Below are 14,597 nucleotides of genomic sequence, written 5' to 3' on the forward strand. Positions count from 1 at the left end.
ATGTGCCTGCCGCGTACAAGGTGACCGTGCCTGCAGGACCGGTGGACTTGATGTCCGCCAGTCTCCTGGCGATTGTGTCACTGAGCCGCAGAACTGGAAAGAGCCTATGTAAACAATGCATTTCCCCGTTCTGCCTTGTGTCATGACAGAGATTACTGCTCCCTGTCATCGGGAGCAGTGATCGCTGTCATGTCAGTGGTAGCCCATCCCCCCCACAGTTAGAATCACTCCCTAGGACACACTTAACCCTTCATCGCCACCTAGTGGTTAACTCCTTCACTGCCAGTGTCATTTACACCAGTGGTCATCAACCCTGTCCCCAGGGCCCACTAACAGGCCAGGTTTTATGTATTACCTTGGGGAGATGCAGACTAGAATACTGCAATCACTGAGCAGCAAAAGATATCACCTGTTATGTATTTCAGTTATCTTACAAACTTGGCCTGTTAGTGGGCCCTGAGGACAGGAGTTGATGACCACTGATTTACACAGTAATCAGTCCATTTTTATAGCACTGATCTCTGTATAAATGACAATGGTCCCAAAATATTGTCAAAAGTGTCCAATGTGTTCGCCATAATCTCACAGTCACAATAAAAATCGCAGATCGCCGCCATACTAGTAAAAAAAAAAATTAATAATAAAAATGCCATAAAACTATCCCCTATTTTGTAGACACAATAACTTTTGTGCAAACCAATCAATATACGCTTATTGCAATTTTTTTTAACAAAAATATGTAGAAGAATACATATCGGCCTAAATTGAGGAAAAAAATTGTGTTTTTTCTATTTTTGAGGGATATTTATTATAGTAAAAAGTAAAAAATATTGCTTTTTTTTTTCAAAATTGTCGCTCTTTTTTTGTTTAAAACGCAAAAAATAAAAACAGCAGAGGTGATCAAATACCACCAAAAGAAAGCTCTATTTGTAGGAAAAAAAGTACGTCAATTTTGTTTGGGTGCAACGCGCAATTGTCAGTTAAAGCTACGCAGTGCCGAATAGCAAAAAGAGCTCTGGTCAAGAAGGGGGTAAAATCTTATGGGGCTGAAGCAGTTAAAGAAGAATTCCAGCTATGGATATTTTACACAAAGTTACATTAATCCAGCTTGGACCATTGTAACTATGTGTATACCATACCTGGCTGATGCCCCTGGAAGCTGGAAATCACTAAAGTAGACACTCCCGTGATCTCCACTAGCTTCTGGGTCCTGTGCTGAGCAGGTGGCCTGCTGCATTCTGAACACAGTAGGTTGCCCTCTCGGCACAGGCACCATTCAGAGAATTAAAATAACAAACATCATGCGCTCACTTGCTCTGTGCAATGATATTGCACAGAGCGGCCCTGAACCTCCTCTTCTGGGGTCCCCCACCAGCACTTTTGGCTCCTCCTCTTCTGTGTCTGTCACCATAGCAAGAGGTTTGTGGCAGATGTGCGGATTCGCTCCTGAGCTGGGCTGTGTGTGTCTATAGACAGCATTCTTGGCTCCTCCTCTTCTCCAAGGATGGCCCCTCTAGGTGCTCCTCTTACCTGCCTGCTTTCATCTGACACACTGGGGTTGATTTACTAAAGGCAAATAGGCTGTGCACTTTGCAAAGGGCAGTTGCTCCAGAGCTTAGTAAATGAGCAGAAGCTCTGCTGACTTTCATCTTTCAATCATGTGCAAGCAAAAATGCTGTTCGTTTTTTTTCCATGCACGTGATTGGGTATTCTTTGCAAAGTGAAGCTGTACCTCATTTACTAGGTCCTGGAGCAACTGCACTTGTAGGGTGCAACTGCACTTTGCAAAGTGCACAGTGTATTTGCCTTTAGTAAATCAACCCCTCTGTCTCACCTCTAAAGCCCCATACACACGATCGGATTTTCCGACGGGAAATGTTGGATATCAGGCTGTTGGCGGAAAATCCGACTGTGTGTATGCTCCATCGGACATTTGTTGGCCGACTTTCTGCCAACGAATGTTGGCTAGCATGTCTTCAAACTTTCCGCCAACAAATGTGTGTTGTCGGATTTTCCGATCATGTGTACACAAGTCTGTCGGACAAAAGTCCGAAGTACAAACACGCATGCTCAGAAGCAAGGACAAGCCAGAAGTGGTCGGTCTTGTAAACTAGCGTTCCTAATGGAGAATTAAAATTCGTGACGCGGCAAATTATGAAGTCTCCAAATGCAGCGCACAATTCTCTTCTTCTTTAATGGGATAATAATGAAGATGCTTTGCTGGTGATACTGATGGAGTTATTGCAAACAAATTTTCAAAGGCTTTTTTTTTTTCTAGTGATATCAAGAATAATATTATTATGTTTTGTTTTTTTTTAATTTGTGCAATTTACCACAACACCATTATCCCGTGGTTTATAAGATCAAAGATACAACTATGTTGGTGTCCCTTGTCAATTTTACATTGTATTTTGTAAAATGTAGCTGCCTACTCCCAAACTGTCATTTGAAGTAAAACACATAGCCAAGTATTATTCTACACAATTTTTTTATTGTTCATTAACAAAAACAAAAAAAATTAGACATGCTATCTGCCAATAGAACTTAACCAAAAAGTGCATTCTATGCATCCAAAAATATAGAAAATATAACAAATCAAATCATTATTCAACCAAAAAAAAAAAAGTCAAAGCAATAACTCCAAGGCCAATAATAAATAACAGGTTTCCGCAACATGTCTGGTTGATGAACGGCTGTTCAGAAACAAACTGAAAAGCATGAAATGAAAAGCGCAAAAAGAAAAGCGCGAATCAACACTCACCAAACTTCTACTAACACGAAATTAGCAGAAGGAGCCCAAAGGGTGGCACTAAAGAGCTGAAAAACCACGTAGTACGTCTAGTACGTCACTACGTTCGTAATTGTTGGCCAACATTTGTGTGACCGCGTGTATGCAAGACAATTTTGAGCCAACACCTTTCGAACAAAATTCCACAGTTTTGTTTTTCCATCTTTATGTAGAGCAACAATTGTTTTTTTCAGATCCTCAGAGAGTTCTTTGCCATGAGGTGCCATGTTGAACTTCCAGTGACCAGTATGAGAGAGTGAGAGCGATAACACCAAATTTAACACACCTGCTCCCCATTCACACCTGAGACCTTGTAACGAGTCACATGACACCGGGGAGGGAAAATAGCTAATTAAGCCCAATTTGGGACAGCAAATTTACACTGTTATACAAGCTCTACACTCACTACTTTACATTGTAGCAAAGTGTCATTTCTTCAGTGTTGTCACATGAAAAGATATAATAAAATATTGACAAAAATGTGAGGGGTGTACAGACTTCTGTGAGATACTGTATGGGTGTGTGCGCAGCTGCAAATCCCTACTATAGACAACGTTGTCTACTTTAAAGAGGAGGGCCCATGAAAAAAAAAAAAAAAAAATTAAAAGTCAGCTGCTACAAATACTGTAGCTGCTGACTTTTAATCGGACACTTACCTGTCCCAGGGTCCAGCGATGCAGGGGATCGAAGCCCCACTCGTCCTCCCCACTGCTTGGCGGCGCCGGCATTTTAACTGTGGGCGCCTGGCTGTGGCTTCACAGCCGGGCACCCACTGCGCAATGCGCGAGCCGCGCCGCGCGCTTTCACTGGCCCTGTAATCATCTGGGACCGATCACGTGTCGCAGACGATTTACAAGAGGGAGGGGAGAGAAGCGATCTCCCTTCCTGCGCCGATGGAAGTGATGTCACCAGCCCAGGCACCGAAGAAGGCAGACTACGAAAGACCCCCTAGCAACAGGCATTTAGAGGTGAGTAAAAAAAAAAAATTTCTCCAAATGTTTTTTTATGATTTTTTTAAGCACAATACAATTTTTTTCTTTTTTGGGGTGGAACTCCACTTTAACTATTGGCTTGGTGAAGGTTATTTTTGCTGCTATTTTTGTACTGTGCTGTTTTCAAATTAAAGCTGATTTTTTACTCAACCGTAGTTTTACTCAACCGTTTTACATATGTGACTTCTCTGGTAGACATATTGTCCTCCTTCCTGTATCCTCCACTTTTGTGTCTCTCCCCCCCCCCCCCCCCCATAGCAAGAAGTTTGTGGCAGATGTGCGGATTCGCTCCTGAGCCAGGCTGTGTGTGTCTATAGACACACACAGCCTGGCTCGGCCCCATCCTGGCTCAGCCCCATCCTTGCTTACAGGACTTGATTGACAGCAGCAGAAGCCAATAGCTCCCATTACTGCACAAACATCCTGTGATAAAAACAGGGGAGAAGAACTGCAGACGAGTACAGCTGGTTTTTACTTTATTGCAGGAAATGCATTAAGTTAGAAAACGTTTTAGCTTTAGAATTACTTTAATGTGTCACTGAAGTCTTAATAAGAACAGATGTTACTGGAAACAAGAAATGGATGATATTATGGAGGCGGAACGCTGGGTACATACCATTAAGCACCAGCTTGACTGCTTTCATGGTATCTGGTCATGGTGGATGTATCACTCTTATGAGATCCCAGATACTTAACCATTTTCCTTCTGGACTCTATAGCCCATTATGATCGTAGTGTGTTGTTACTTTTCTTGTTATTTTTATCTACCTTTTGTTTTTCTTTTGTTTTTTCCTATTTTCCTCTTAATAGATATGGTCCTGTATAGTACATTCTGTATGGGTTGATGAAAACTGGACTTTTTATGATACTTCTCATGTCCTTGTTGCTTGCTGGTTAGACCTTGTCCTGTGAATTATTTGATATAGAATACTTTATGTGGTCTGTGGACACGATCTGCTGTACTGTAACCTATCCTGCCTTAATGCCATACCATATAATGTCGGGATTGATATTGCAATGTTGTTTTTTTAACATGCCTTTTTGTGTTTTTTTAACTATTTTTTGTACAAAACCTAAATAAACAGTGATTATAAAAAAAGAACAGATATCATTTCTCCATTGACACCAATCAGATTCAAACTTTCACTAGTTACAAGCTTTGACATGCATTGCCTTTGACCAAAATTCTAGAAAGGAGTACAATAGCTGGTCCTGTGATTCCTGATTTTTCTTTTTTTTAATGCAAATAATGTTAGTGAAACAAAACAGTAGCTCTCACACCTGTACACCCCATGTGAAAGTAATGTTAAAATTTTATCAAAGTGATATTGGAGCTGGGAGACTCTAATAAATGCACCACCTCCTTAAAATATGACAAAACAATGTATACTCAAAGAGCACAGAACTGGAGTTTTAAGGTGCAAAAAAAAAAACAATCAAAAACAATATTTCCAAAAATATATATAGAAAATGTTATTAAAATAGATATTATAAAACAATGTGTAAAATTCAGGCCATATCAACCTAAATGATCAAGGTACAAAAGTGTGATTGCCTCTACATGTTTCACCACAAACGTGGCTTCTTCTGGAGCTTTTGTAGAACCTTCTTATTTAGTATTTACCACCTTTTAGATTGAACTTAATTCCAAATGATGATCCCCTAGATCCATAAAGAGGTTATATGGGGAACGTCTGTGCCAAAAAGAGGAGGGAGGGGCATTGCCCTGAAATGACACCTAGTGTTTCAAGGAGTTTTAACGAATCGATCGATCGACATTTCAATCCTTTTCCGTATATATACTTCCTCCGATGCCAGCAAATGTTCAGGGTAATCATGCCATCTGAGCACTTTCTTCTTTCAATTCACCACTGTTCCTTGGCTCAGTGTCAGCACGACACCACTTTAACCAGTGAAGATTGAATAGTTAGTTTCAATCTATCACACGGGATGAACCCTATTGAACAAGTTAAATGCCTCACTGGTAACAGGGTAAATGGCCACACCACCACCCTGAAAATTTGCTGGCATCTGAAGAAATATAAATTGCTGTCCTTTTTTTCCCATAAATAGGGCTTTCTTTTAGTGGTATTTGATCACCTCTGCGTTTTTTATTTTTTGCGCTTTAAATAAAAAAAGACCGCAAATTTTGAAGAAAAAAAAACAATATTTTTTACTTTCTGCTCTAACAGATATCCAAAAGATACATATAAAAAACAAATGTATTCATCAGTTTAGGCCAATATGTATTCTTCTACATATTTTTGGTAAAAAAAATCCCAATAAGCATTTATTATTATTATTATTATTATTATTATTATTATTATTATTATACAAGATTTATATAGCGCCAACAGTTTACGCAGCGCTTTACAATGTATAAGGGGGACAACACAATTACAGTACAGCTCAATACAAAAGGTACAGGAGGGCCCTGCTCGTAGAGCTTACATTCTAAAGGGAGGGGGTGGTGGTACAAAAGGTAATAGCTGCAAAGAATGATTTGATGGGGGTGGCTCAGGGACAGTTATGTGGGTGTGGGATAAGCTTCCCTGAATAAATGAGTTTTCAGGGATCTCCTAAAGGTGGACAGGGTAGGGGCTGATCGGATATACTGGGGTAGGGAATTCCAGAGGATGGGATATACTGATTGGTTTGTGCAAACGTTATAGTGTCTACAAAATAGGGGATAGATTTATGGCATTTTTGTTTATTTAATTTTTTTTACTAGTAATAGCGGCGATCGGAGATTTTTAGCGGGACTGTGACATTGCGGCGGACAGGTCGGACACCTAACTGACATTTTTGACACTTTTTTGGGAACCAGTGACATTATTACAGTGATTAGTGCTAAAAAATATGCACTGACATTGTACTAATAACACTGGCAGGGAAGGGGTTAACATCAGGGGCGATCAAGGGGTTAAATGTGTTCCCTGTTTGTGTTTTCTAACTGTATGGGGGACTGTGTGACTGAGGAAACACACAGATCCGTCTTCCTGCTTAGCAGGAAGACAGATCTCAGTGTCATCCCCTGACAGAACGGAGATCTGCCCTGTTTACTTCGACAAAGCCCTGTTCTGTCTCTGTGGGGAATGATCGCGGGTGGCCGGCAGACATTGATTCCACTGGATCTGCTGATTGGCTCCCCCGCTGGCCAATCAAAGCACGTGGCCATGAAAGCTAGTGCACGAATTGCCGTACCGGTATGGAAATTTGTGAAGCTGAGCCACCTTGCCTCAGTACATCTGCGGAGGGTGGTCGGCAAGTGGTTAAAATAATTTAAAAAAAAATGTCTTATTTGTCATGTTGTTTTAAAGGGGTATTAAACCCAAAAGAAAACATGTATTATATTGCAGCTCACCAATTCTTAGATAATGGCTTAATTTGATTTTGTTTTTTGTTTTTTTATGTGGGAGGGGGGCAGCAGAGGAGAAGTATGAGACATACCACACACATTCGTGGTGAGGGGATGTAATTGATTGTGGGATTGTTTTCTAACCCATTCACCACCCTCCTCTTCTGTACAACTCATCTCCATGCTGTCTTTATTGGGGATGAGATAAAGGGTGAATGTGTATGCGTGTATACGGTGACAAGGCGTGTTTTGCTCCAAACCCACCTGAGCTATCCTGCCAGGAAGCTGTCACTATGGACACCCAATCATAAGCTGCCGAGGCTTTCCCCATCCCACAGGGGCAAGTATATAAACCCCGGGTATACGTGTCCAAAAACACTTGAGCTCACCCCTGGTTTTTATATGACCTGAATATTAGCCACTTCACTGCCTCCTCCCTCTGTGTATGACCTATACATTAATGGTGTACTGTATCTAGTGCACCATTACCAAGCTCTATTGTTTTAACCACTTCAGAACTAACAAGTTTGTTATTTCCCAAACAATTGTGGCAAAAACAAAAAAAAAAACACTTTGGGTGTCTACTTTAAGCTGGGTGTCTACAAAAAGCTGTAATTTTCATAAAGTCCTGGCATTACTTTTATATGACTTATAACAAAAAGTAAGGAATACAGGCTATTTTTTATCATTTAGGTATAGTGTAGTATAGTAAAAAAAAAACAGTGGTTAAAAAATCCAACCAGATTTAATAGAAAATGTAGCTGCTGGTTGCATTTCCAAACGACGCCTGATTATCTCAATCTCTGCAACTCAACTAAAAAAAAAAAATCAACCACACATACTTGGAGCCCTCCCTTACACAAACTGACCCCTACATCCTTAACAAACCCGTATTTTAACCTGTCGCTCCAACCCCCCCCCAGCAACACTCCCAAATTGCAAAAATAAAACTGAGGGAAGTCAGAAATGGCCCCTCACCTACCCCCCCCTACACCCCCTCTGCCCTCCCCCTTCTTCCTCCCTCTCCCCTCTTCCTCCCAATCCCACCCCCTTGGCTATATCCCTTCCTACGTCCCTCCTATCCCCATCCCCTTCCCCTCCCAAGATACTCAGCCCAATTACACCCCTACCCTACACGCATGCCCACTTCACTAAGTCTGCCATCATCTACCACTTTAACCAAACATGGACCAAACACATAACAAGCACCCCCCATTTACCGTACATCCCTCTCCTAGAGAGCAATGATATCACGCCTGAAAAGGGTACAGGATAAATCTCTCCCTTCCATTATGACACAAACAAATCCCGGTAACATATGATCCTTTGGTTAGCACCCTTCCAAGAATTAGTTGCCTGTGGCAAACTATCACAAATTGAAGCACGAGGTGGGTCTAGGAACTTCATGCATAGGAATTTCAACCAAAGTGCTTAAATTTTCCATTTGATGGTATATTGGTGCTGTATGTACTCTCACTGTTTAATTGTCTATTGAGTTTTCTGTAAATGCTTTTTTATCTAAATAAAAGAAACTTGTTTGAAAAAAAAAAAAAATCCCACCAAAAGGAACCTATCCCTGTCACAAAAAAATCAGACAAAATATCGCAAAACTGAAAACTAAAAAATGGGGTGGGACTGTGGGGTTATTAGAGGTTATGAAGCAACTGGATAAAAATATTTATCAACATATGCTGAAACAGACCTTGCACTCCATGCAGTTTTTTAAAGTGAAACTTTAGGCTCCACAATGAAAATGGGTGGACAGGCAGGATTTGTAATACAGAAGAAACATGCTTTGTCTCTTCTGCATTAAAGCTACTTACCTGCCTGTCTCCCCCATACAGTAAGCTGGGTAGGTGCAGCTCACTGCCCAAATTGGGCAATGCTGAATCTGATTGAACTCTCGCATGTGCATGGGAATGTTACCTTGGCCCGGCCAATGACAGCGGACGGCGATCCTACTATTAGGACTTGATTTTTTGTGTACACTGCCTATGATACATGTGTAATGCAGTTTACACTCTGAACATGCTGGGAGTGGAGCTGTGTCCTGTACATGTGTGCTGGATTTGAAATAACATAGACTGCCTAATAGGTGAAGAAGATCAAGAGGTAGTGGTAGAGAGCTGGACATGGATTTTCACAGGTTATCAAACTATGGCCAAAGTCATTACCCGAGCCCTTATTGGTCTGTGCACTACAAAGATGGGGATCCCCAAGGAGAGGACATTCAGCATCCGAACTGAGAAATCCAAGTGTAATAGGTCAAAGAGAGTGCCAAATTAAAAATCTTTAGGAGTCCAATGTTTTTTTTGTTCAGCTGGTTACACCAAGTGGAGTAAGGGACATCCAACATGTTATAAACAACAATCAATACTGGTGTTCTCAGTAGAAGTAGCAAGGTTGCTGATGATGATGCTAATGGCTGATTTACTCCTTTATTCAAATCGGCAAAAAACATTTGCACCTATATCCAATAAGTTGACCAACACTGCTGCTTCATTAAAGATTATGTAGGGAGATGAAAAGAGTGGGGGAGCTAGGCCAATAAAAACAGTAATCAGGCACTCCCAAAAGAATGGGCAAAATTCTAAAAAGGAGGGCTGTGCTAGAGAATTGGCTACTGAAGAAATCAAATTTACTAGCAAGTTCAAAGGCACATTGCAAGTGAATAAAAAAAGTTATGGAAAAGAAAATGTAGCCTTTAAGCATCATTTTTTTCTGCGCTTTTACCTGCAATTTATTACTCTTCAGACACATTGGCAAGAACTTTTTTTTTTCCTGTAACAGTTATAATGCAGGGTGTCCAGATATAACTGTACAGTTCTTTGTATATCAGAGTTCAGCTAGCCATACACCTTGAGGCTGGGTTCACATCTAAGCCGCATGTGGCTCACAGCAGGAGTCCGGTGCGTCTCCATTTACCATTTCAGGTCCAATTTCAGCTCGAATTATGGTCTGAATTCGGACCTGAAACGGACCAAAAGACTCACAGGGCTCCTGTGCAATTTGCACTGGAGCCGCTATGGTGATGTGTGAACCGGCTCCATAGAGAGCCAGTCACAATCTCCTGCTATGCCATAGGTGTGAACACAGCCTTATATTTTTAAGGTGGCTTAACAAAAGAAATCAAGCAATTCCAGAATCCACTAAACATCACAGATGAAGGAATCTCCCCTGCCAGCTATTTTATTCAGCAGCTGGCAGGACTCGCGGTTTAACTCTGAATAGAAACACAGTTTAGGTGACAGTTTCCCATCTAGCTCCTTTGATAAAAGTCAATTAAAAAATGTACTTTTGTCGAGCCAGGTGGGGTCATCAGGGCCAGCTATAGCCTGAATTTTGCCCATTCAGCAGGAATCAGCCAAAATGCAACCATTGTAAGGCAAGCTTTTGCTTCACTGCTGTCAGTCACACCCCTTCTGTTTCTCTACAATATAGGTCTGTGTGAAGACACTTGAAATGAGGGCTGCTGCTGTTACTCAGCTCTGTCAGTGTAGGTGACTGCAGTGTAAGTGGGGTTGCCAATCATTTATATTTTCATGGACAGTTTGTAAAAAAAACCCTGATTTTTTTATAAAAGTCTGTGGACAGGACAAACTTTGCAAATACAATGACTTGCTGCGGCTGTTAGTTCAGACTGCATGTGATGTGCTAATGAATTTTAAGGCCGACAGAACACCCACAGCATATAATTAAAATCTATATGTTTATTCCAACATGTTAAAATAGTATTTTACTAAAAGTAAGAAAAGACATGAATGTAAACATAATACAAAACGGCTCTTATACAGACATCTCGGTAATATATGAGGTATGCTTTCTCAGTTCTACCCGACGCATTTCTACTAATGAACATATAGATGATGAAGGCCGGATTAGCTACACCTCTCATCCCATCCTCTGTGTCCACCCCACACTTTAACCCCCGGGTGTGCAATGCATCCCAACACTGCCAGCCAGCCGCAAGTGGGGACCAGTCTGTGTGGAGCTCAGGGGTAGTTAGAGAAAGCCTGGAGTTCTTCAATTACCAGCGCGGGATGTCTGGGCACTAGAAGTGTAATGGGTGGGCACTGCTGCATTAGAAGGGCACCATAAACTCCAAGGGAGGGGCTGTCCCCTTGGAAGATGCAGGTAAATGTCTCTGGCTGGCAATCCGCCTGCAGGAGGGCACACTGGTTGACACTGGTGGTGGCATGGTCTAGGAGATCCAGAGGCTCTACAGCTGTGCACTGCAAAAGGAAGCATGGTTTGAAATGGGTACACTGGGACCTATAGTGCCATCACAAGTGGAAAGCCAAACATTTTCTACATCTAGTGGTGGGGGGAACACATAGGTGCAAAGAGGCACACTTGGACTTGTATTCTCAGGAAACTTGGGAGACCCAAAGGTTTCTTATACCTACCTGATAGCTGTTAAAAGATAGGAGGAGGCACATAGTAGGCCCTATATGGCTGACATCAGTAGAAGATGTGGACAAGGTAGTTCAATGTGATTAGAGGGCTGTGAAAAGAGATTTGAAAAACAAAATGCAGTTCTAGATCCTGGCTGCTTGTTGCCTGAGCTTAGTGGAGACCAGCCTGTGCCCTGGAAGGGGCCATAATTGGTCAGTGGGCATTCTGTCCACTGAACACCCCCCTTCCTTTCTTTCCCCCTCTTCCTCCCTCCCTCTTCTCTCTCTCCCCTTCTCTTGCTCCTTCATCCCTTTCCCCTATTCCAACCCCGCCTCTCCCTTTCCAGATCTCTATGCCTTCCACGATCCCCTCTCTTTCCCTTCCTGCTCTCTATCTCCTTTCCTTCTATCTCTCCCTTCCTCCTCTCTCTACCTCCCTCACCCTCCTCATACTGTGTTGTATTTTACTTACTCCTGACCACTTAACTCTATACTATGTTGTACATTACCTAGTCCTGACCAAAGTGTTCATTGTCTCAACAGTTGCTGGTTTTTAATGAAGTTCTTCTTTAAGGTAGGCTCAGTCAGGCAAAGTGGTATCTTTTTGTGTAGAGAAAAGCATATAATTTTTTTTTTTTTTTTTTTTATTTTAAATAAATGATCCTTTGTCCTAAAGTTTATGTGTGTCTGTGAGAATGTCATTTGTAGCACAGTCATTTCATTAGGAGTATTTTGTGGAAACAGGGACTGTGGCATTGGCATGCAGTGTATATAGCGACAAGGTGCAGGTTCTGTTTAATCATGCCTCCTCAGGGCAATCCCACTGTTAGGCACAACCTGGCCATGACCATCATTTTGAACAATGTACTACACAAACCACAGGACTCGTTCCAATGTTCCATTCTGGGGTTCCCCAGGTCTTTCTTAATCCTAGTCATGCTCACATTTTGTCACACTGTTTTGACTTTTTCATTGTAAAGCCAGGCATATTACTTGTTATGGGTATTGTTAACATTTACATATTGTATAAAAAAAAAAAATAACATCTTAGTTTCTAATAGGAATTTTTGTCATACTTTAAGCTGTGATTAAAAATGCGCTTTGTCATTAAATTTGCCAGATTTTGACAGTAAAAAAGTTGAGGGATGTTGGCAACCCTTAGTGCGAGGACAGAAAATACAATTTTTTACTAAGAGCAAAATCTAAGAAAGGCATTTCAAAACAAAAAATAATCACAAATTATATTATACGGGTGTACAGGAGAGATAAAAAGATGTGAGACTTCAGCTAGGCATTAAGAAGCATATCTTTCTTTTGATAAGAAGATCTTACTTATTAGATCTTTGAAATTTTATGATGCATTTAGGAGAACTGATCCATTGATTTTTTCTGTTCTCTACTCTAATCATAATGCCTGACCTGGGCATCTGTCTCCATCTTACCTCGAACACTTTCAGAGTGCGGGATAGTGAAGAAGGTTTGTTTCCTTTGAGGGAGAAGAGTAGGTTGACAATGGCTTTGCCATCTTTCTCCTCGAATACCAGAGAGTCAGAGCATTCTGCTGCTTCTGCTGCCGCCGCTGCTGCTTCCCGTTCCTTCCGAGCATCTTCTATCAAACTCTGCCTCCTGCCCAAGAATCGGGGAGACTGGAAAGGCAAAAAAACACAGGAAATAATAAAAAAAAGTAGTACGAAAAAATGTATTAATATTGTTTTTTTTTTAATTTAGATTAATTAATATACAGTATATGCATGTAAAGGTTCACTTGTGTAAATCCTGGGAATAAAATATAGAAAAGAGGTTAAATGAATTAGTAAACTGCTACTTATATCAAGGTAAACTTGAATCTGCTCAGTTTCCCATCAAAGTACATGTAAATCAAACCACTTAAACATCACATAAGCTTTAACACATTAATATAATTTCAAAAGTGATTTCCAATCTGTAGCCTCTGTCACAAAAGCTTCTTGGACTACAAGTGGTTTCATCACACATAACTAATTTTTTTTTTTTATTTACTGTAAATGGTGAATCTAGGGTAGTTCAGATTATATAATGTTCTTTGTATATGTGTTTTTCTGTTATACTAATTTGGTTTTTCAATTTCATTTTTTACCCTGTTTAACCACTTCTCTACCGAACTATAGCCAAAAGACAGCTAGAGTGCAGATCTGTTGTTCTGGAAGAGCATCCATGGACATGCTCCCAGAACCACGCCCCCCCGCACGCCCCCCACACGCCCCCCTGGGGTGCGCATCTGGCGTGCTCTGTGATTGCTGTGTCCTTCTGTCACAGCTGATCACAGGCCACTGTAAAGGGCCAATCACAGCGGCCTTTTACCATGTGATTAGCTGTTTCCAATCACAATGTAAACAGATTTGCCAATTATCAGTAGTACTTTCCTGAAACATTATGTTACAATGTGAGGAAAGGAGAGCCAGTAACCAGCAAGTGTGACAGGGAACATGTATACAGATAATCAGGGCACAGATCAACAGTGCCCTGATAATCAGTGCAGCCCCATCAGTATCAATCAGTGCCCATCAGTGCCGCCTATCAGTGCTCCCTATCAGTGCTGCCTATCAGTGCTGCTTAGCAGTGCCTCCTCATCAGTGCCGCCTATCAGTGCCTCCTCATCAGTGCTGCCTAAAAGGGCCCAACAGTTCTGCCTAACAATGCCCATTAGTGCCACTTATCAGTGCCCATCAATGCTGCATATCAGTGCCCATCAGTGCCACATATCAGTGCAGCCTCATTAGTGCCGCCTCATCAGTGCTTATCAGTGCCGCCTCATCAGTGCCCATCAGTATCTCCTCATCAGTGCCCATCAGTGCAGCCTCATCAGCGCACATCAGTGAAGGAGAAAAATTACTTATTTGCTCAATTTTTTTGACAGAAACTAGAAAAAAGTTTTTTTCTAAATTTTTGGTCTTCTTTTGTTTGTTTAGCAAAAAATAAATAACATAGTGGTGATTAAATACCACCAAAAGAAAGCTCTAACTGTGTGAAAAAAAATTATAAAAATGTCACATGGGTAAAGTGTTTCTTAACTGCGCAATTGTCAT

General features: G+C 41.2%; 1 protein-coding gene across 2 annotated transcripts in view; it reads right to left on the bottom strand.

Annotated features, from left to right (window-relative positions):
* TH (tyrosine hydroxylase) overlaps positions 1-14,597 on the bottom strand; it is a 159,117-nt gene that overhangs the window by 127,927 nt on the left and 16,593 nt on the right. For both annotated transcript variants that reach the window (XM_073604708.1, XM_073604707.1), the window contains exon 2: positions 12,975-13,178. In XM_073604708.1, the coding sequence (XP_073460809.1) occupies positions 12,975-13,178 (204 nt within the window). The remainder of the gene's footprint in view (positions 1-12,974; positions 13,179-14,597) is intronic.

The sequence above is a fragment of the Aquarana catesbeiana genome, linkage group LG11 (genome assembly GCF_042186555.1).
Source record: "Aquarana catesbeiana isolate 2022-GZ linkage group LG11, ASM4218655v1, whole genome shotgun sequence".
Taxonomy (NCBI): Eukaryota; Metazoa; Chordata; class Amphibia; order Anura; family Ranidae; genus Aquarana; species Aquarana catesbeiana.